Source organism: Serinus canaria, chromosome 25 (genome assembly GCF_022539315.1).
Source record: "Serinus canaria isolate serCan28SL12 chromosome 25, serCan2020, whole genome shotgun sequence".
Lineage (NCBI taxonomy): Eukaryota > Metazoa > Chordata > Aves > Passeriformes > Fringillidae > Serinus > Serinus canaria.
The window spans coordinates 6,829,118-6,852,581 of record NC_066338.1 but is presented as its reverse complement, the minus strand read 5'-3'; the positions used below and the strand labels follow the sequence as shown (position 1 = coordinate 6,852,581).

The window sequence follows — 23,464 nt, the reverse complement described above, 5'->3', positions numbered from 1 at the left end:
TGCAGAGGGGGGAGGGATGTTGTTGGCAGCTCCCTGAGGATGATCTGGGACGCTGCCCTGGGCTGTCCAGAGCACTGGGGATGGATCAGTCCCTGCTCTGCTGCTCCTTCCCATCTCCCCCAGGGCCCTTGCAGAGCCCCAGCCATGCTGTTTGCCCCCAGCCTGCCCACGGCCACCCTGGGGCTGCTCACAGGGGTTTTCTGTGCCGAGCATTGGCCTGGCTGTGTTCTGGAGAGAGCCTGGGCAAGGAGCCTGGAGCCCCCAGGGCCTGGCCTTAGGTGTCAGCGCTGCCCCAGCAGTGCCCATGGCCTGTCCCTGCTGCAGCCCTGGCACTGCCACCCCCAGGGCTGTGCCCGGCCCCGAGAGCACTCAGGCCCTACAGCAACACCAAGGCCACCAGGGCAGCGGGGCAGGGCCACAGAGAGCAGCACTGGCAACACCAAGTGCTGCTGCTGCTGGGCACAGCTGCTGTGCCAGCACTGATCTGCCCCAGCTCTGCACACAGACATTGCTGCTGCAGCTCCAGAGAAAGCAACAAAAGGGCATCTCTGCAGAAAACTCTGCTGGGAGATCCTTTCGTTCCTTTAAAGCCACCAAGAGTGCAGGCTCCCATTGACACAGCCTGTGGCCACAGGGAAGGTGGAGAGAAACAAAATGAGAAATGGCAAATGCAATGATATTTCTTTGTAAACAATAAAAAAAAAAAAGGAAAAAAAAAAAGGAAAAGAACCTCCAAAATGAAAACAACAAGAAATATCAAAGATTACTTTATTCTAAGTCAAAGATTACTTTTATTACAGAAATTGGCCTGAAGTTTATTGTCCCTGAAAGCATCCGGTGATCAGTCTCCACACTGCAGCCTTGAGCTCCTGGTTCCTCAGGCTGTAGATGAGGGGGTTCAGGGCTGGAGGCACCACCGAGTACAGAACTGACAGGGCCAGATCCAAGGATGGGGAGGACATGGAGGGGGGCTTCAGGTAGGCAAGCAATGCAGTGCTTACAAAGAGGGAGACCACAGCCAGGTGAGGGAGGCAGGTGGAAAAGGCTTTGTGCCGTCCCTGCTCTGAGGGGATCCTCAGCACAGCCCTGAAGATCTGCACATAGGTGAAAACAATGAACACAAAACAGCCAAATACCAAAAAGGCACTAACAGCCAGAAGCCCAAGTTCCCTGAGGTAGGATTTGGAGCAGGATAGCTTGAGGATTGGGGGGATTTCACAGAAGAACTGGCCCAGGGCTTTGCCATGGCACAGGGGCAGGGAGAATGTATTGGCTGTGTGCATGAGAGCATTGAGAAAGGCACTGGCCCAGGCAGCTGCTGCCATGTGGGCACAAGCTCTGCTGCCCAGGAGGGTCCCGTGGTGCAGGGGTTTGCAGATGGACACGTAGCGGTCGTAGCACATGATGGTCAGGAGGGAAAGCTCTGCTCCCATGAAGAGGATAAGCAGAAATACTTGGGCAGCACATCCTGCATAGGAGATGGTCCTGGTGCCCCAGAGGGAATTGTGCATGGCTTTGGGGACAGTGGTACAGATGAAACCTAAGTCGCTGAGGGCCAGGTTGAGCAGGAAGAAGAACATGGGCGTGTGCAGGTGGTGGCCGCAGGCTACGGCGCTGATGATGAGGCCGTTGCCCAGGAGGGCAGCCAGGGAGGTGCCCAGCAAGAGGCAGAAGTGCAGGAGCTGCAGCTGCCGCGTGTCTGCCAATGCCAGCAGGAGGAAGTGGCTGATGGAGCTGCTGTTGGACATTTGCTGGGGCTGCACATGGGGATCTGTAAAAAAAGTAACCATGGAATAGTTGAGTTTGGAGAGGACTTTAAATATCCCAGCACAGCCTGGGGGCACTTTCCCCCCACTGCCTGCCCAGGGCTCTGCTGCCTGGAGCTGTCCCTGCCAGCAGCTGCTTCCCAGTGCCCAGGGCTGGGCCCTGACAGTGCTGCCAGAGCCCAGCCCAGCCATGGGGGCTCAGCTCTGCCCTGCAGACCCCTCCCAGCTCTGGCACTGCCCAGGGGCAGCCCTGACTCTGCAGGGTCTTATGGCAGCATCAGAGTAACCCTGAGGAAGCTGGAAAAGTAACTGATGCTGCCTGTGAGGGGCCCTGTGTTGATTTCTATCACTGCCTGGTATTTTCAGATCTAAGAGAAATTTTTTTTTGTTTTTCTCAGCCTGAACTGAGAGATGGATTTCTATGGCCAATTTCCCATCCAGGCAATACAGAGCAGTAGAATAAAAAAGCAGGATTTTCCCTTTTATACAGCCACTGCTTCTCTGTGCTCCCTGTATAATCTACTTGGAAATGTTCTGCAGTTAAATGTCCTGCCGGGGGCACTCCTAAACAATGCAGCATCCTCCCCACACAAGGAGAACATTTCCAAGCCTTAGCAGCTGTCTCCTCCCACCCAGATCTTTTTCCCCAGTGCTGGGAGCAGCTGCCAGGGCTGGCTGAGAGCTGTCCCTGGCAGGCAGCAGAGTCCCTGCCCCAGCACAGCACCCTGGGCTGCAGGACCCTGCTCTGCAGGACAGCCCTGGGCACCCCTGGCTGCTCTGCACAAGAGAGAATCAGAGAATGTACTCACAGAGTCTGCAGGCATTGGGATGTTCCAGCTTTAGGAGATCACTGCAGGAGCTGCAGCTGCATTGTCCTGCAGCCAGAGGTTCCTGTGCCAAGGGCTGGCAGTGATTGTGCCCCAGGCACTTCTCAGCACCTTCCCAGCCCTGACTGATTGAAGCTCTCTGTGCCTCTGTGCTGTGCCCGGGGTGGCTGCAGGCAGTGCCCCAGCCCTGCTGGGCTGCCAGAAGAGCTGCTCATCAAGAGAAATGTGCTTTTGAAGCTCTTCTTGGTTACCAGGAGCTCTCTCTGTGCCAGGAGCCCAGCCCAGCTCAGCTGCACAGACACAGCACAAGGACTTTAATGACCCTCTGGGGCTTTGTGCTCAGGCCCTGAACATCAGTCCCTGAGAGGGAGCTGAAGAAACCTCTCCAGAACTCCAAGTCAGAATCCAACTCCAAAGTTTCTTTCACTTTTAATGGGTCCCACTGAGGGACACCACTGAGAAAGTGTCCCCAGGCCCCAGGCAGAGCAGAGAACTGATGGCAGGTGGGGACAAAGAGAAGCCAAGTCTTGGTGCCCTGGGGCACAGCAGGGTCTGTGCCACCAAGGGCTGGGGGGAGACACCTTGTCCTGAGGCACTGGGGCCTCCTGGCACAGCCCCAGCCAGGCTGGGCACTGTCAGCCCCTTGTCCTGCCCTCAGCATCCCCCCCTAGCCCACATCCCAGTAGCCTCAGGGATCTGCTGGAAGGAGTCCCTGGGGAGCCTTGGTCAGGAATGCCCCTGGGGGCTCCTGAATGCTCCCAAGGACTGCAGGTTTTTCAAAGTACTTTGGGTTTGGCTTTTGCCTTGGAGTCTCTGAGAAATTTGTGCAATCATGGCCTCCAAATATCTGCTGTAATTAGTCCCTGGAGAGGCTTTGTCAGTAACAACACTCAGTGGGGCTCATTAATGCTTCAAGGTACTTCAGTTCTTTTAAGGTACTTGGTGTTTCCCCTTTGGATACAGACTCTGGGAGGGCTTTGTGCAATCATAGCCCCAATTATCTGCTTTAACAAGTTCCTAGAGAGCTTTGTACTGACACTCAGTGGGGCTCATTAATACTTTGAGATACTCAAAGTTTTCAAGGTACTTTGGATTTTCCTTTCCACACTGAGTCTTCTGAGAAGTTTTTGTGCTATCCCGGCCACCAGTTCTCACCTCTAAGGAGTCCATGAGTAGATCATGTTGGGGATGGACCTCATTTGGACCCATTAACACTTTTAGACCCTCTGGGTGTTTCCTCTGACTTTGACTCGTGGAAGGATTTGTGCAATCTCCTCTCAGGCCCTGTGGTTCCAGGGCTCAGCTCCAAATGCACCACAGGGCTCATTAGGATCAATCAAGTCCTTACAGACCATGGCTCTGCCTTGATTTCCCTCTGCTCTTGTGCATTTCATCAGGAAGATTTCCTTTTACATTTATGGAGAAATATTTCAGTGATTTTCTAGGAAACGTGTATTCCTATTTTAAAAAGTGCATTTCATTACTGTTCTCTTTAGAGAAGAGTTGATCACAGCATTCTGTGACTGATATTGATCCAGGGTGTCTCCTAATGAGGTCTGTCCAGGTCAGAGTAGTTGTACCTCAGAGCTGACCCAGTGTGGACAACCTTGCCTCACATTCCCCAACCTCATGTGAGAAACCATTTTCACTTTCAAAATTTTAAATGTTTTTTAAGAGCTTATCAAAATACAACAGAAGACTGAATAAAGAAAAGAACACAGCACTGGGAGCAAAGGATTCAGTAAACATGTGCTTATCTACAAAATGGATGTTCTGTCTTTTATACCTGTAGCCCCTCCCAAAGCTTTGTCAATTGACTCCTTCTTCACTGTCCAGTGGTGCAGATCACTTTATTACACCTTGATTGGAGGTCAGGTGCTGCCATAGTAACAAGCCAACCCTCCCAAATGCCCCCACTACTGAGGCCATCCTGTGAGAAGAATACAAGGGGGAGGGGAAGGATAATCATATATCTACAAAACATCTCTTCACATATATTTAATATTCTCCCCTTAATTGTGAGAGTCAACCATAGGATTACTCATCTATAACAAACCCCCCTTTTCTTTGTCTATAAGTCATTTTGCTCAAAGAGTTAAGTTAAAAATTTTGTGTCTCTCTTTAATGAGTCATACCAGCATCTGTTGAGGTAGGCATGGACAGTGGGAACAGAAGAAAAATCTCAGGTTTTCCTTAGACACACTTATTTGGAATGGACACAAGGGCATCACAGAGGTCCAGTATGGCTTTGACTCCCACCTACCGTGCCTGTGTGGCTGCTACCCATAGTCAGTGTATCTTAGGGGTGAGTACAGAGGCCAGCTCAGTCCTGACCTCCAGCCCCTGTTGGATTAAAAGACAACTGAGGAATGACAGAGATCTGGTCTGGCCTTTTGTCCCTACCTTACCATGCCTACGGGGTTGCTACCCACAGCAGGGCTATGGAGCCTCCTTGGTAGTGAGCAAAGGAGGCCAACCTGGTCTTGCCCTCCTCCCTTTGACTTATTTTCTTAATGAAGCTGTCCCATTACCTTTTACAGTCCCTTGTGTACTTTCTCTCAACAGATGCTGGTAATTCTCATCCATTTAAACAGGAAGACAGTTCTCAAGCTGGTTGGTGGAAGCTTGACTCTACTTTTTGGGCATCTTGGTGTTTTTCTGGTTTTCTTTCAGTGTCTGCTTGAAAGTCAATCTCATTCCCTTTTTTCTCTATCCACAAAGAGATAGAAGGGTTTGTCTAAGGCAGGAAGACTCAATGCCAGTGTAATGACCAATTTTTGCTTTAACACTTCAAACTTTTGTTCATCATCTTTTTCCCACCTAATCTCTTCTTCAACTAACTTTTCATACAAGATCTGGATGGCCTGCATGTATCCTTCAATCCATAGCCTACAATATCCCCACAAGCCTAAAAACCTTCTGACTTCTCTTTTTGTTTTTGGCCCTGGGAGTGAGACTATCCCCATAATACTCTCAGGGTTCAGCTGCCAGCTCCCTTGACAAATCACATGTCCTAGGTACTTTACTTCCATTTTTACAAATTGGAGAATCCATTTTGATACCCAAAAACTTAGTTCCCCAGAAAATTTAACACTATGGTGGATTCCCAAACTTCTTTTTCTTTCAGTCCTGATAGAAGCATATAATTTACATATTGGTTGAGCTTTATCCCAGGTTTAATGGAGAAGTGTTTTTAGTACTTCTCCTCCTAGGGTTTGACCAAACAGGTTTGGGGATTCAGAAAATCCTTGGGGTAACCTAGTCCCCCAAAGCTGTTGCTTCCCCCAGAATTGGGATACTCCCATTCAAAGGCAAATATAACCCACTTTCCTCTGCCAGAGAGCACACCCAAAAAGCCTCTTTTAGCTCTATCACACTGAACCACTGGGATGTTACTCAGTAGTGTATAGGTATTAGGCACCACTGGGTACCGATTCACTGTTCTTTTGTTCACTTCTCTCAACTCTTGGACAAGCCTGTAAGTCCCATCTCACTTCTTTACTGGCAATATGGGTGTATTATGGGGGGACATACAAGGCTCTAAGGTCCTGTCCTCAAGCAGGTGCTGGATCACTGGCCGTAGTCCTTGTCTCCCCTCCAGGGAGAGTGGATGCTGCCGTACCCAGCCTGGGTGGTTTTCATTAACTATTTTTATTACTATAGGTTTGATGTTTAATTTACGTCAGTTTTTTAGTTTTGCCCACATCATCTCATAAATTTTCTCCTCATTTTCTTCCCTTAATTGGAGAAGCTTAACTACCAACTTCCCTTTCTCTGGGAGCACTCCATCCTAATATATTTCACCCTGCCTTTGGAACTAAAAGAACATCCCCAATTCCTATTTTATTTTTTCCTTCAAACTTTATTGGCATTGTAACTGAGGCTTTGAACCTTTCCCCTTGCCTTGGTTTGAAAAGACCGGTGTCTGCTACTGAAGGCAGGAGCCACCCCTGAAACTGAAAATGTAAATCCCCTCCCTGAATTGTTATCATTTTGAAATTGAGGGAGCTCTTAGGCACAGAAATGGGAGCAGGAATAACAGTTCTTTATTAGGGAAGAAAATAAAAATAAAAGAAACAATGCAGTAATACAAAACAGCACTGATAGAGTCAGAATATGACCTGACACCCTGCGGGTCAGAGTGTTGGTAGCAGTGCAATTGAAATGGTGGCTGCAGCCCTCCTGCAGTCTTCCTGCAGACAGGTGTGATTCTGTTGGAGAAGTGATCCTGTAGAAGGGGGTAGTCTTCCTCTGAAGGTCCAGTGGTGGTACAGATGGGCCTGGTCTTCCTCTGGGAATCCAGTGGAAAGGCTGTTCGGATGTCCCAAAATCTCAGATTCTATCCAGGTAGGAATGCTTGGCTCCTCCCTCTGGGCAGAGCATCTCACAATGGGATGATGTAACTGTTATCAGTCATGCAGTGATATTCATTAGCCCATTAACAGCAGATGTCTCCCTAGAGGGAGGACTTGTTTGTGGAAGAGATAAACTGCCCAATTCACAGAAGATAACTGCTACACCTCTAACAGATGGCAAATAGAACACACATATTGCCTTGCAATCTAGGACATTATCCACCCTTATTCTATTTCCATCTGCATCACAAGGAAACCTTACACACTGTTCTCACTTAAGACCAGGTTTCCCTGTAGTACACAACAGCTTTCTCTATCGTTCTGCATTACCCACCAAGTGTAACCAGGTCCTTGAGCAAAAACAATTCCACAGATGGGTTTGTCTTTGCCTGAGGTGGGATTAATCCAAACAGTCTTTCCTAAAATACCTTTCATGTGTACAACAGGGACTTTATCTTCATCCACTGTGTGCAAGGGTTCAGACTAGGCAGGACCAGCTCAATTGATGGACCCTCAGGTGTTGACCATCCAGGCGACTTTTGCTAAGTTCAGTTCGCGAGTTCTAAAAGTCCCCCCCACCAAGTGCCTTCAGGGTAGTCCTAAGCAGTCCATTGCACCATTCAACTTTCCCAGCAGCTGGTGCATGATAGGGGATATGATATATCCATTCAATACCATGTTCCCTGGCCCAGGTGTTGATAAGGCTGTTGTTGAAATGGGTCCCATTGTTTGACTCAGTTTTCTCAGGGGTTCCATGTCTCCACAGGATTTGCTTTTCAAGGCCCAGGATGGTGTTCCAGGCAGTGGCATGAGGCACAGGGTGAGTTTCCAACCATCCCGTGGTGGCTTCCACCATGGTCAGCACACAGTGCTTGCCTTGGTGTGTCTGGGGCAGTGTGATGTAGTCAGTCTGCCGGGCCTCCCCATACCTGTACTTGGACCACTGCCCACCATACCACAGGGGCTTCACCCGCTGGGCCTGTTTGATGGCAGCACACATCTCACAGTCATGGATAACCTGAGAAATACTGTCCATGGTTAGATCCACCCCTCGGTCTCGTGCCCACTTATAGGTGGCATCTCTGCTGTTATGACCTGAGGCATCATGGGCCCATCAAACTACGAACAGCTCCCCCTTGATTTGCCAATCTAGGTCTATCTTTGACACCTCTATTTTTGCTGCCTGATTTACCTGTTCATTGTTTCGGTGTTGCTCATTATCCCGACTCTTGGGGACATGGGCATCTACATGGCGGACCTTCACAGGTAGCTTTCCAAACAAGTGGCAATGTCTTTCCATTCATCAGCAGTCCTGACTGGTTTTCCGCTATGCTGCCAGTTGGCCTTTTTCACCTTTCCAGCCAGCCCCACAGAGCATTGGCTAACATCCACATATCAGTGTAAAGGTAGAGCTTTGGCCATTTCTCTCTCTCAGCAATGTCCAGGGCCAGCTGAACAGCTTTGAGTTCAGCAAGTTGACTTTATCCACCTTCTCCTTCGGTAGTTTGTGCAACCTGTCGTGTGGGGCTCCATACGGCTGCTTTCCACTACTGGTTCATCCCTACAATGCGACAGGAACCGTCTGTGAAAAGAGCATAGCATGTTTCCTCTGGGGGCAGTTCATTGTATGGTGGAGCTTCTTCAGCACGTTTCACTTGCTCTTGTTCCTTGTCATCAGTGAGACCAAAGTCTTCACTTTCTGGCCAGTTTGTAATTATCTCCAAAATCCCAGGGCGATTCAGGTTTCCAATACGGGCACGCAGTGTGACAGAGCAACCCGTTTACTCCATGTAGTGTCAGTGGCATGGTGGGTGGTGGGAGCCTTTCCTTTAAACATCTACCCCAGCACCGGCAGTCGGGGTGCCAGGAGGAGTTGTGCTTCTGTGCCAATCACCTCTGAGGCAGCCCGGACTCCATAGGCAGCCAAGATTTCCTTCTCTGTGGGAGTGTAGTTGGCATCAGACCCTCTGTAGCTTTGACTCCAAAATCCCAGTGGTCAGCCTTGACTCTCCCTAGGCACCTTCTGCCAAAGGCTCCAGGAAAAGCCATTGTTCCTGGCTGCAGAGTAGAGCACATTCCTCACCTCCGGTCCTGTCCTGAGTGGGCCAAGGGCTACTGCATGAGCGATCACCTGCTTGATCTGGGCAAAAGCTTGCTGCTGCTTAGGGCCCCAGTGGAACTTGTTCTTGCCGGTGATCAGGTAAAGAGGGCTCACGATCTGACTGTACTCAGGAATGTGCATTCTCCAAAAGCCTATGGCACCTAGGAAAGCTTGTGTTTTCTTCTTGCTAGTTCGTGGAGACATAGCAGTGATTTGGTTGATGACCTCAGTGGGAATCTGACACCGTCCATCTTGCCGATTTACTCCCAGGAACTGGATCTCTCAGGCAGGTCCCTTGACTTTTCTCTTCTCGATGGCACAACTGGCTTCTAGCAGAATCTGGATGATCCTATTTCTCAAATACTTCTACTGCCGTGTTCCCACACACAAAGATGTCATCGATGTACTGCAGGTGTTCTGGAGTTTCACCCTTTTCCAGTGCAGTCTGGATCAGTTCATGGCAAATGGTGGGGCTGTGCTTCCACCCCTGGGGCAGTTGGTTCATGGTGTACTGCACGCTCCTCCAGGTGAAAGCAAACTGAGGCCTGCATTCTGCTGCCAGAGGAATGGAGAAAAACACGTCAGCAATGTCAGCAGTGGCGTACCACTTTGCTGCTTTGGGACTCCAGCTCGTACTGGAGTTCCAGCACGTCCGGCACAGCAGCTCTCAGAGGTGGAGTCTCTTCATTCAATGCCTGGTAGTCCACAATCAATCTCCACTCTCTGTCAGACTTGTGCACAGGCCTGATGGGGCTCTTAAAGGGTGCGTGGGTTTTGCTGACTACCCCTTGGCTCTCCAGCTCACGGATCATTTTGTGGATGGGGATCATGGCATCTCAGTTTTTCTGATACTGATGGCGGTGCACTGTCGCAGTGGCAATTGGCACTTGTTGCTCTTCCACGTTCAGGAGACCTACTGCAGATGGGTTTTCTGACAGTCCAGGCAAAGTGTTCAACTGCTTAATGTTTCCTGCCTCTACAGCAGCTATGCCAAAACCACACCTGAGACCCTTCAGGTCTTTGTAAGCCATTCCAGAGAAAGTCTATGCCCAGAACACACGGGGCCTCTGGGCCAGTCACAATAGGGTGTTTCTTTCACACTTTCCCAGTCAGGCTCACCTCGGCTTCCAATAGGGTCAATTGCTGTGAACTCCCTGTCACCCCGGCAAAGGAAACAGGTTCAGCCCCCACATGTCCCAATGGTATCAGGGTACACTGTGCACCAGTATCAACTAAGGCATCGTCCTTTTGTGGTTCTGATGTGCCAGGGGCCATCGGATCCACACCGTCCAGAAGATCTGGATTTCCCGTGCCTCTCCCTGGCTAGAGGCAGGGCCCCTCTAACCCTGGGTATTATTTCTTTCTTGGGCATACATGGTAGAGGTACTTTCAAGGGGATGTGACAGATCATACTCAGCAGCTCGGTCATGGGAGATTGAAGTTACCCTCACTTTACTGGAGTTCCTTTGATTAGTGTTTCCATCCTTGAGTAGACGCACCCGTGCTGCCAGGACGGAAGTGGGTTTTCCATCCCACCTTCCCATGTCTTCCCCATGGTCACACAGAAGGAACCACAGGTCAGCCTGTGGAGTGTACCCTCTCTCTCTAGCTGGGGAATATTGGGCTCTGAGTCTGGGGCCTGTGACTCACACTGGTTCCATGTGGGAACTGTTCCTCCTCACCTCCTCCCTCATATCCGCTCTGAGTTCTTGGACCATGGCAGAGACATGAGCCTGTTTGGGGCCATTGATCACACTTTCACAATTTCTAAGCTTCTGGCAACAGAGTCCACTGTCTCTCGGCTGATATCAGCATTAATCATTGCAATGAAGGCGATGTATTGAGATGGCCCCAGATTTGCCAGACTCCAACACATTTGCCCTGTGCACCTGACCTTGTCGGGGTCATTATCATGCTGTCCATCCCTCCCAAAGAGAACCTCCAATACTGCCATTTCTCTCAGCTGTTGGATCCCTTCCTCCCCCCTCAGAGGGTCTTCCAGCACATTCTATGGTGCTGGTCCTGCATTCTCTCCCTGTGGACAAACCTCTCTCTGGCACTCATTAAAAGCCGCTCCCAGAGGGAAAGAGAGCCTGGCTCCCTTACAAAAATCTGATTCATACCTGAGTCCTGGGTCAAGGGTCCCAGATTCCTTGCCTCACCACCATCCAGTTGCACACCTGTACCCATAAGGTCCCAGACCCAAAGTAGCCAGGTTGTGCAAGCCTCACGTCCCCATTGTACAAGGACTTTGTGCAGATTATGGAGACTTTCGTACATCAGGGACTCAGTGATGATCTCAACTCTTGTCTCTCCTGCGGGTTGTGAGGGCCCCCCTTTCTTATCCTCATCTGGGTGCCCTGGCTTCATCTTTCCACTGGGGCAACTGCTGCTGGCTGTGATTGCCTTTGCACTTCAGCTGGAACCTGGACAGTTGTAACATCTGTGGGTTCCACTGCTGCACCATCAGACTCTCCCTCTTTGAGGCAGAGGGAGGGTTTTTCACCAGCTGGTGAGATGTACTCCTTCAGCATCTGGCCCATCTCTTTTCCTAGAACCCCCACCCAACCTGGGAGGTTCATTTCTGAGATGGGCTCTGGGAGGGTCAGGCTCTGGGGCAGCAGCATCCCTTGTCTCTGGGGTAGGTGTCAGTGTGGTTATCCAGGTTAATCTTCCCTTATCTCTGAATGCTAAATGTAACAGGCCTATCAGCAACACCAACCACTGTATGGTATCATCAGCACTTAGAGTGGATCTGAACCCTTTGAAACTGGTGGGGCAGACCCACAGAGTTGGGTGAAGGGCTGGGAGAAAATTTCCCCCAGTGTCATTTCCTCACAGTAAGTACCATTATTAAAGTAACCCCAAAAACATACACTTAGTGTCTGATAGCTCTGAATCCATGTGCCTGCCTTCCAGAGGAAGTTAAAAATCCATTAATTCGTCACCTTATGAGGCCATAAAGCAAACTGGATAATAGCCACAGCAGTCTTAGTTATGGTTAGCCTGTGTTCCCAGGTTGCTCCTGATGGGGCAGAAGGAAGAGCTCCAGGCCCTCTGTGAGGGTGAGTGAGGGCAGCGGGCTGTCAACAGGGGCTGGCTGGGCGAGCTGCAATCCCTGGGCAGGGAGCTGCAATCCCTGCCCTGGCTGTGGTGGGCTTCGCTCCTTGTGTGGACGAGGGGTGGTGTGGGCAGAGCACACAGAGATTTCAGGGATGTGGGCAGGGGGATTCATGGCAAGCATCTCGCAGCTGATCCCCTTGGCCCCTCCTCTCTTGTGGCCATGGCAAGAGCTGGATGGGATGGCTCTGGCAGAAAGGTCTCCTTGGATTCCTGCACATCCAGGTTCTGACTGTGGCTCTATTTTTCTTTCTTTCAGCTCTTCAAGGCCTGAGTGAATACAACAGCCCCTCCTGCATAAGCATATTTGTTCAGGTGATGTTCGAGGGAGGAGCTGCAGAACTACTTTCACCTTCTGCCTCAGAAGAACCAGTGTCTCTTTAAGACCTTTCCTTTGCCTTCCATTAATAAACAGTTTGGCTTCTTTTCTTTACCTGCATCTCTGTGGAGCTGGAGAGATGCAAATCCAGAGCCCTGGGACACACAGGCCCCTCCTGCCATTCTCTTCCACACCGTGTTTTGTGCACAGACAGAGAGGAAAGAGGGCAGATCAGGCTGCAAAGGTCCTGTGCTAAAGGTCCGGTTCCACAACACTGTGGAGTTACAGATCTCTCTGAGCACCCTGGAGCCCCTGAACTTTGGAAGAGCAAACCTGAGGATGCTCTGAACCCAGCTGTGAGGGATTCCATGACAAGCATCCATGGAGGGAAAGTAATTTGGAATGCTGGAAGGTTTCAAGAACAGCTTCCTGAAAGCACAGCAGTGCTCCATCCCTGCACAGGATCAGGAAGAGGGCAGAAGCAGAGACCATCTGGGCTTAACAGAGAGCTTTGGGTGTGCCTAAGGGCAAATGAAGCCGCAGCACGGTGCCTGAGACTCGGAGGTGCAACCGTGCCAGTGCCCGGAGCGCTGTCAGGCAGTGCTGGGATCCCGGGTGTGGTTCTGGTCCCCACAAGTGAGGAATGGCAGCCCCAGGCTCAGAGCCAGTCAGAAAGCCAACCAAGTGAGACCAGAGGGAGGGCACCCTTCCAGTTTCTCTTGGGCATGGCTGCAAAACAACTCCTGCTGCTTCTTCCTCCACCTGTGTTTGGGGTGTGCTGGTGGCAGAGCCAGCCAGGTTGTGCTCGGCCTTCCAAAGCCTGTCGGGAGTGGGCATGAAAAGCGCTGCGTGCACAGCCGAGAGTCCTGGAAGGTGCTGGCAAGAGCGTCCTGCAGGAACAGGGCTCTGGGCTCTGGCTGGGAACAGCCTGGTTTTGCTGCTGTGACTGCAGGCAGGAGTTGAGGCAGGTGAAGAGGCAGCGGGCAGCTTGTGTTTGTAGAGGGCCTGGGGCTGCACCTCTGAACCTCCACCTGGAAACACACTTGGGGGAATACGAGCTAGAGCTGGAGTGCCTGTCCTGAAAGGACCTGGAGTCATTCAGCCTTGCCAGCATTTCTTAAGAGTGTATTGGTGTTACCCAGGAAAGCTACACATTTGGGGAAATGCCTTTGGAGGAAAGGGGCTTGCTTCTCAAGGAAAGTGCTTCCCAGGGAGCTCCCAGTGAGGTGGGAAGGGTGATCCAGGAACCATAGGCCTGGCAGCCTGAGCTTGCCACTGAGGAAAGCCTTGGAGCAGATCCTCCTCAGTGCCATCCCACAGCATGTACAGGGAACCAGGGGGTCTGCTGGAGGGTGGGAAAGCTCTGCGGAGGGACAGGGACAGCTGGGGGTCCTGGTGGGGTGTTGCTGTATTTTGTCTGGGAGTTTGGGGGTGTTGGTGTTGGTGGGGTGCTGGGGAAGGAGTTGTCTGCAAGGTGAGAGGTCTAGCCTGGAATATGAGTCAGTTTGAAAGCAGCATCTGTGGTTTGGCACAGCTTTGGTTATAGAGGACAGAAAGAATATCTGTGACTATTCTTGTTCATGGTCCTGATTCTCCTGCAGGGAACAAGAGGGGAGAGCTGTACTTTACTGGCCACTTAGATATCTGTACCAGGGGGAGGATTAGCCCTTTTGCCATCTACTCATTTGTTTGGGCTACTTTTGTAACACTGAGTAGACTATAATTTCTTGAAAGCTTTTATTCTTTAAGAGAATTAGGATAATATCATCCCTTCGTAGAAAACCATTAACAAACCAAAGAAAGGCCCTTGTTTTACCTCTGTGCAGTGTTATTTTAAGTGACTCTCAGTGGATGATGTTAAGGCAAATGAATTGCTGCTTTGAGACAGGAAGCAAAATTCCAACTCGTCACCTTCTCAGGCCATCCCAATGAAGTTGGGAAGTTTGCAAATTTTTGGAACTACTTGAGTTGAGCAATGGGAAGTAAAGCTTTCCTCAAGTGAGGATTCCTAAATGCCAGATTCTTCTGTGCCTTTGCCACTAAGGTGTTTTTGTGCTGAAGGAAATGACTTCAATGAGAAAATCATTTCAGCATGGAGTGAGAGCTTCTGACTGAGACCAAGTGTTGCCAGCAGTTGCTCCAGGTTCTCCTGCCAACAGCCCCTGCAGGAAGGAGCACAGTCCCCAGTGCACGTGGGTTTTGGCTCCCTCTGGCACAGAAGCCCCCGGGGGCACAGGTCTCTGGGGCAGGAGATGGGCACCAGCGCTGCCAGGGCTTGGGGGGTGGCAGGTCTGCTTGGGCAGGGACTCTGCCACACCTGCTGATGTCAGCGCTCCCCAGGCTGCAGGGGTCAGAGCAGCATTCATGCCCTGGCCCACACGTTCCTTGTCCGTGTCACACCAGTGCATTTAGGATGGCCACTGGCCAGGACATGTCCCAAGGAGGCCGAGCCAGCTTCTGTGGAAGGCCCCGTGCCCTGCCCAGCAGAGCCCTGGGGGCTCCTTCTGCTGCCCTGAGCCCACAGAGCAGGGCAGCATTTCCTGATGGTTTGAGCTGTTCCTAAAGACCCTGTCGGGCTGGCTTAGACATCTGGGGTGTGAGATTCCTTCAACCTGGGCCACTTTGGGTGGGCTGGGGGTGGCCCCAGGCCGAGTGGCAGTGTGTGCAGGGCCTCTTTGTGACACAGTGCAGCATGGGCACTGGGTCATAGAACAGGTGTCTAAGGGCCCTTTGTGACACATCATTACTTAGGAGTTGGCAGTGACAAGAGCACACCACAGTGCCCGGAGCACGCAACGGGACAGGACGGGACAGAGCGGTGCCGTGAGGAGCCCCCACACAGCGCGCTCGTTCGTGTCCAAACCGGAGCCTTTCCGAGGCATTGTTCCTGCAGCTGAGCTCGAGGCCTGACCACAGGACTTGCCGACCCGTGGTCTCCCTGAGGCTTCTCTTCTGCAGGTGCCCTCGAGGGCAGAGCGTGGGACTTGGTGCCCCAAAGGCATCTCCCATCCCTGCCACCAGTGCCCTCGAGGCCAGACCACAATCCTTGACAGGAGTCTCCTGTCCTTGTGGCAGGAGCCCTTGGGACTGAGTGCAGGACTTGCTGTCCTGTAGCCTTCCTGAGGCTTTTTTCTTGAAGGTGCCTTCCAGGCACGACTGCAGGACTTGGGGACTTGGAGCTTTTCCAAGGCATCTCTCCAGCAAGTAGCCACAAATCCAGTCACTGACATGGAGCGCACACCAGAACAGGAACACACCCGTGGCCTCTTCCGCCGAACAGCGCAGGTACCTGCAGCCATCCCCAGCTGGGCTGGCCCTGCTGTCACCGCACTTGGAGCAGTCCATGCAACATCCCTGGCTTCTTGCCCTTCTCCTACAGCTGGTTTGCAAATTCATCAAGAGAATTCGGGAGGAAGAGACCAGCATCACGGGCATTGGGTTCAGAGCATACACACACATCTTCAAAACCAAGACCAGTGCTGCCCTGCTAGATATGCTCATAGAGGAGGGCTTTTCCAACCCAAAGCAAGTAAGCAGCCTGTGGCCAGGGTTTGATCCTCCCAGGAATTGCTTGGCCTCTCAAGCCACACCCACTGGTCAGGAAGCCTTTGAGGCCATGGCAGTGTGGTGGGAAGGGAAGCACTTCTCTGGGGACACTGGGGACATCGCTCCCTCTGGCAGCTTTCCAAGTCTCCCCATGCCTTTTCCAGGTGCCCGCCCTGGTCAGGTACATCCACCAGTGGCTCCTGGCCAATCAGTTTGCTGAGCACAGGCTGAACAGGACCCTGCTGGATCTCACCGAAGCACAGCCGGCTGATGTACTAATGACACTCCTGCGTGTAGCCCCATCCTGTGACAGGTATGACACCTGCCCAGAGGGCTCAGGGCTCCCCAGCCCATCAGCCTGTACAACCTGGCCCAGGTGTCTGACCAACAAAGAGTTCCAGGGCCCTCTGGCTGCTCCCTTTGCCAGCTCTGGCATGTCACCCCCCGTGCCTGCTGCCATGCTCCCTCCCTGCCCCTCAGGGGCCTGTCCCCACACGGCTGGGCTGCCTGGGTGCTGCTGGCGAGGGGCAATGGGCAGAGGCAGAGCTGGCAGGTGGCTCAGATCCCCACTGCTTCCCAGGCCATGGTGCTGTGTCTGAGACCTCCCTGAGACAGAGCTCTAACCCCACAGAGCTGCCATGGCCATGTGGAAGACCATCATGTGCTCACCCAGGACTGCGGAGCCAGCACAGCTGATACTCCTGGATGTGCTGGGGAGCTGGCCAGAGCACAGCAGATGCACCTCTGATGGGGACAAAACGGGTGTCTTAGCCCTGGCTGTGAGTTTCTGACACTGGCCTTTGATGGGCCCAAGGCCGCCTCTCCAGGCGCTCTCCATCCTCCTTTCCCCACTGCATCTCCCTGTCTCAGGCACTGGTCTGAAACCTGGCCCAGGGGTAGCTTCAGGCCCGCAAGCCTTGTGCTCCCCCTGTGCCTCTCTGGGCCTCTCCCTGCGAAGCTCGGGCCCTGCCACACGGACACCTCGGCACTGAGCACTGTCTCAGGGGGGCTTTGTTCTTTGCAGGCAACTGTGGTGATGTGGAAGATCCTCCAGGTGCCCTGTGTCCCACATATGGTGACGGTGTGTTTCTCCCGCCTCTTTGTGCACCTGCTCTTCCAAGTGTTCTTCAGCACTCTGGATATGCCAGAGGAGGTCATTACCTTCTGGAAGGGATGCCAGGAGCAACATGGCCTTGCCACCAGCCCCAAGAGGTGCTCCATCCCACTCCTCCTGTCCCTGCCACATGGCCTGGGTAGGAGCCAGAGCTGCCAGTGTGACCTGGGCTTTGCTCTGTGTCACCGACATAGTTTATGAAAAATCCTTTACTTAGGAATTTTCCTCTCCTGAGAGCTGAGAGGACTCGGAAATAACTGTAAACAATTCTTATCTGCTGCTGTGGAATGCAACGGGGAGAAATCTGTGATTGGCCCCGTCAGACTGTTTGCAATTAAGAGCCTATCACAATTCACCTGTTCAGCCCGTCTCGGGCTGAGAAGACTTCAGTTTACACATTCTTTTCTATTCTTAGCTTAGCCTTGTAGTGAAATCCTTCTCTTTATTCTGTTAGTATAGTTTTTATATCTTATATATCATATCATAATAAATCAAGCCTTCTGATGCATGAAGTCAACTGTCTTGTCTGTTCCCTCATCCTGGGACCCCAGAAAATCCACTGAAATATATGGTGAACCCGAGTGAATAAAGGGACATCACCACAGAAGTGGCTTCTAGCCAGAAGCTGAAGAACTGAAGATCCTGACATTGGGCAGAGTTCACAGCCGAGGCTGGCCACAGAGAGAACCTTTGAAAAGTCTCCGAGACAAGACGTCCGGGAGTCTTCGCAGCACAATGCAGCCTGCTGAAGCCTAGAGGACGCTGTCGCAAGGTACTGTTTACAGTTCCCTTCCTGAAAATGCTGCCCTTCGTGTGAGGCAGATTCGGTTATGGACCAGAGTGCCTACGGAGATGGAGGTTCCATTCTCTCCCTCAGAGGAGAAACTTATCGGCATCTGGAGGAGATGGTGTCGGGAGGACAGCATTCCTATGCTAATGACACATTTCTATGAGTTTTTCCGGTGGGCAAAACACCATGGCTTTTTCTCTGATGTGCTGTATGCCTTTGACTCATATGTTTGGGAATGCATGGACTTTATTATCAGAGATCTTTTCTACCGGGGACTCGGTTTTCCTCAGATCTACCCGCATTTCAGAACTCTCTTCCCAGTTTTGAAACGGAAAGCTTTAGCATATCAGTGGATTGCAAATGCACAGGGCTTGTCTCCCTTCTCGCTGGAGCTGGAAAACGGCAAACCTGTCTGAATCCACTGCCTGGAAATCTCCAGCCCCCCCGAATCGGGGTGGGGGGGCGACGCTTTGCCTGCGGCAGAAGAGAAGTTTTTTTCTGAGACCTTGGATCACGCGCCGACGGAACGGCTTGCCCCCCCTCGCTGCCCTCAGGGCGGAGGTGAATTGGCGCCACGGCCTGAGCTGCTGCCCGTGCTGGAGGAGGTGCCGGTCCCTGCACCCCTCCCGCGGGCCCGCCTCTGGCAGGGGTGGACCCATCGCTATCAACAGAGCTTGTCAGCGGTTCCGGGACGAAAGCACCGCCTCCCGCGGCTTTGCCCGCGTTGCTAGGCGACACACTCAACAGCAGCGATGATCGACGGCAGCCCGCCCCGGAGTCGGGACCTGCAGCCCCTCCCGCGGGCCTGCCTCCGGCGGGGGTCGGTCCCACACCGTGCAGGCCAGTCCCTCCCGCGCCTGACCCTCCAGCAGAGCCCGTGAGGGTTCCGACCGCGGCGACCGCACCCCTACCACCCCCCGCGGCTGGCGCGCCGGGGGAGGGAGAGGAAATTGAGAGTCTCCCAGCGGAACTGTCATCAGACCCGACCGCGGAGGCCGCCGTGGCGCCGGCAATCAGCCGGGACCTCCCCCCGAGCTTTTCGGGCTGTCCCGAGGCTGCCCCTGCGAGGGGAGCTGTGACAGGGGAAGGGGGTCCCACCTTGCCCCTCCGTTGGGGGGCTGTGGGTGGACAGCTGATTGCAGGCTCGGCCCGCCTGCTTGCTTTCAATCTCGGTGTTTTTCGCAGGCTTACCCGGGTCTGGTTCGGGATTTCCTGCTGGGGGTTGGAATGCCTGACTCCCCCTGCGCGCCCTTGCGGCGTGGGGGAGGGGGCTCCTGAGCTGTCTGCCTCCGGTCCCCAGCCTGCAGGGGGTGGTGCTGAGGGGCAGAAAGAGGGAACGTCCTTTGCATTTGTGATGCAGAGGCAGGAGACACAGTGCAAAGTGAGCATCACTCATCTGCTGTGGGGACAAAGCACCCCCAGATCTGGGGTGTTGTTCCCTGGGAAAGCTTTTCTTCCCCAGCTGCTGGTCTGCACCGGTTCAGCGGGGCTGAAGCGTTCAGTCACTCGTGCTGCCCGGATATCGGCAGCTGTGTGCCGGGTTGAGAGAACACAGAGCCCGCTCCGTGGGCCGGGTCTGGGCTGTTTGGCTCAGTTCCCTGGGCCAGGGCCTCCCGGCCAGCGCCTGTTGGGTTTGGGGGCTTTGCTTCCCCCGTCGGGGCCTGGACCACCGTTCTGTGAGCCGGGTTTGGGGTCCCTGTTCCCTCCACGGGGGCCAGGGCCTCCGCAAACGGTGGCCTCAGTGGACCATTGTCTGCTACTGCTCTTTAAAAAAAAAAAAAAAAAAAAAGGGTTGAAAGAGCTGGCAGCTCAGAAATTCTTGCAAGCCTGTTTCAGGACCAAAAGGTACTTTTCAGCACTGTCAAAGAAGAACATCTTCAGTTTGGACTTTTTCCTGACACTCAGCTGTTTGGACTTGAAGCAATGAATTTTCCGTGGACTGTTTTTGCATTTTCTTCTATTTTAAGATTGTTTTGGTGATGTGATGGGAATTTGGTGTTCTGCAGGTGAAGAGTTTCCCTGATGGTTCCACACCAGCATTTGATTGCATTTTCTTTTTAATTTACCATAATAAGAAGGGTGAGATGTCACCGACATAGTTTATGAAAAATCCTTTACTTAGGAATTTTCCTCTCCTGAGAGCTAAGAAGCCTCAGGAACGGACTGTAAACAATTCTTATCTGCTGCTGTGGAATGCAACGGGGAGAAATCTGTGATTGGCCCCGTCAGACTGTTTGCAATTAAGAGCCTATCACAATTCACCTGTTCGGCCCGTCTCGGGCTGAGAAGACTTCAGTTTACACGTTCTTTGCTATTCTTAGGACAGCCTTGGTAGTGAAATCTCTAGCTTTATTGTTTTAGTATAGTTTTTATATCTTATATATCATATCATAATCAAGCCTTCTGATGCATGGAGTCAACTGTCTTGTCTGTTCCCTCATCCTGGGACCCCAGAAAACCACTGTAATACCCCACCAACACCAACACCCCCAAACTCCCACACAGAAGCCCTCAACACCCCGCCAGGACCCCCAGCTGTCCCTGTCCCTCTGCAGAGCTTTCCCACCCTCCAGCAGACCCCCTGGTTCCCTGCACATGCCATAGGATGGCACTCAGGAGGGATCTGCTCCAAGGCCTTCCTCAGTGGCAAGCTCAGGCTGCCAGGCCTATGGTTCCTGGATCACCCTTCCCACCTCACTGGGAGCTCCCTGGGAAGCACTTTCCTTGAGAAGCAAGCCCCTTTCCTCCAAAGGCATTTCCCCAAATGTGTAGCTTTCCTGGGGAACACCAATACACTCTTAAGAAATGCTGGCAAGGCTGAATGACTTCAGGTCCTTTCAGGACAGGCACTCCAGCTCTAGCTCGTATTCCCCCAAGTGTGTTTCCAGGTGGAGGTTCAGAGGTGCAGCCCCAGGCCTTCTACAAACACAAGCTGCCCGCTGCCTCTTCACCTGCCTCAATTCCTGCCTGTGGTCACAGCAGCAAAACCAGGCTGTTCCCAGCCAGAGCCCAGAGCCCTGTTCCTGCAGGACGCTCTTGCCAGCACCTTCCAGGACTCTCGGCTGTGCACGCAGAGCTTTTCATGCCCGCTCCCATCAGGCTTTGGAAGGCAGAGCACAACCTGGCTGGCTCTGCCACCAGCACACCCCAAACACAGGTGGAGGAAGAAGCAGCAGGGGCTGTTTTGCAGCCATGCCCAAGAGAAACTGGAAGGGTGCCCTCCCTCTGGTCTCACTTGGTTGGCTTTCTGACTGGCTCTGAGCCTGGGGCTGCCATTCCTCGGTTGTGGGGACCAGAACCACACCCGGGATCCCAGCACTGCCTGACAGCACTCCGGGCACTGGCACGGTTGCGCCTCCGAGTCTCAGGCACCGTGCTGTGGCCTCATTTGCCCTTAGGCACACCCAAAGCTCTCTGTAAAGCCCAGATGGCCTCTGGTTCTGCCCTCTTCCTGATCCTGTGCAGGGATGGAGCACTGCTGTGCTTTCAGGAAGCTGTTCTTGAAATCTTCCAGCATTCCAAGCTCCATTGCCCTCTGTGGAAGCTTGCAATGGGAATCCCTCACAGCTGGGTTCAGCGCATCCTCAGGTTTGCTCTTCCAAAGTCCAGGGGCTCCAGGGTGCTCAGAGAGATCTGTAACTCCACAGTGTTGTGGAACTGGACCTTCAGCACAGGACCTTTCCAGCCTGATCTGCCCTCGTTCCTCTCTGTCTGTGCACAAAACACGGTGTGGAAGAGAATGGCAGGAGGGGCCTGTGTGTCCCAGGGCTCCTGATTTGCATTCCTCCAGCTCCACAGAGATGCAGGTAAAGCAAAGAAGCCAAACTGTTTATTAATGGAAGGCAAAGCAAAGGGATGAGCTGGGAGGGAAGAAAGGGGATGGGCAGGTTCTGAGGGCTGGAGGGAGGGAGCTGTCAGCAGCAAGAGAGAAGGCAGGAGCTATGGGAGCTTCCCACAGGCTCAGCTGTGCCAGTCATCAGCTGTGCCTGGAACTTCAGCTGGTCTCCTCTGGTCTCCAGGTGGTCTCACCTTCCAAGGGATCAGGAGGTCTTAAAGAGACACTGGTTCTTCTGAGCCAGCAGATGATAGTAGTTCTGCAGCTCCTCCCTCGAACATCACCTGAACAAATATGCTTATGCAGGAGGGGCTGTTGTCTTCACTCAGGCCTTGAAGGGCTGAAAGAGAGAGGAATAGAGCCACAAGCAGAACCTCGATGTGCAGGAATCCAAGGAGACCTTTCTGCCAGAGCCATCCCACCCAGCTCTTGCCATGGCCACAAGAGAGGAGGGGCCAAGGGGATCAGCTGCAAGGTGCTGGCCATGAATCCCCCTGCCCACATCCCTGAAATCTCTTTGTGCTCTGCCCACACCACCCCTCGTCCACACAAGGAGTGAAGCCCACCACAGCCGGGGCAGGGATTGCAGCTCCCTGCCCAGGGATTGCAGCTCACCCAGCCAGCCCCTGCTGACAGCCCGCTGCCCTCACTCACCCTCACAGAGGGCCTGGAGCTCTTCCTTCTGCCCCATCAGGAGCAGCCTGGCCCTCCCTGGGAACACAGGGTAACCATAACTAAGGCTGCTGTGGCTATTATCCAGTTTGCTTTATGGCTTAATAAGGTGAGGAATTAATGGATTTTTAACTTCCTCTGGAAGGCAGACACATGTATTCAGAGCTATCAGACATTAAGTGTATGTTTTTGGGTTATTTTAATTATGGTACTTACTGTGAGGAAATGACACTGGGGGAAATTTTCTCCCAGCCCTTCACCCAGCTCTTTGGGTCTGCCCCACCAGTTTTCAAAGAGTTCAGATCCACTCTAAGTGCTGATGATACCATACAGTGGTTGGTGTTGCTGATAGGCCTGTTACATTTAGCATTCAGAGATAAGGGAAAATTAACCTAGATAACCACACTGACACCTACCCCAAAGCCTAGGGATGCTGCTGCCCCAGAGCCTGACCCTGCCCCACAGCCCATCTCAGAAATGAACCTCCCAGGTTGGGTGGGGGTTCTAGTGAAAGAGATGGGCCAGATGCTGAAGGAGTACATTTCCACAGCTGGTGAAAAACCCTCCCCGTGCCTCAGAGGGAGAGTCTGATAGTGCAGCAGTGGAACCCACAGATGTTACCACTGTCCAGGTTCCAGCTGAAGTGCAAAGGCAATCACAGCCAGCAGCAGTTGCCCCGGGTGGAAACAAGGAGGTCTAAGACAAAGAAAGGAGGGCCCTCACAACCTGCAGGAGAGACAAGAGTTGAGATCATCACTGAGTCCCTGATGTATGAAAGTCTCCATAATCTGATGTAGACATTGTACAATGGGTATGTGAGGCTTGTACAGCCTGTCTACTTTGGGTTTGGGACCTTATGGGTTCAGGTGTGCAACTGGATGGTGGTGAGGCAAGGAATATGGGACCCTTGACCCAGGACTCAGGTATCAATCAGATTTTTCTAAGGGAGCCAGGCTCCCTTTCTCTCTGGGAGTAGATTTTAATGAGTGCCAGAGAGAGGTTTGTCCACAGGGAAAGAA

General features: G+C 52.6%; 2 protein-coding genes and 1 pseudogene across 2 annotated transcripts in view; 1 reads left to right on the top strand and 2 right to left on the bottom strand.

Moving 5' to 3' along the window:
* Window positions 1-23,464, top strand: part of LOC115484925 (zinc finger protein 208-like) — a 513,901-nt gene that overhangs the window by 148,042 nt on the left and 342,395 nt on the right. The window contains 1 exon segment of the mRNA XM_050984212.1: window positions 6,857-6,861. Within this exon segment, the coding sequence (XP_050840169.1) occupies window positions 6,857-6,861 (5 nt within the window).
* LOC115483959 (olfactory receptor 14I1-like) overlaps window positions 1-23,464 on the bottom strand; it is a 205,102-nt pseudogene that overhangs the window by 12,983 nt on the left and 168,655 nt on the right.
* On the bottom strand, window positions 816-1,766 carry LOC127060522 (olfactory receptor 14J1-like). Its single transcript, XM_050984204.1, has one exon. It carries the CDS (start codon window positions 1,746-1,748, stop codon window positions 816-818), a length of 933 nt encoding a protein of 310 aa, XP_050840161.1. The 5' UTR covers window positions 1,749-1,766.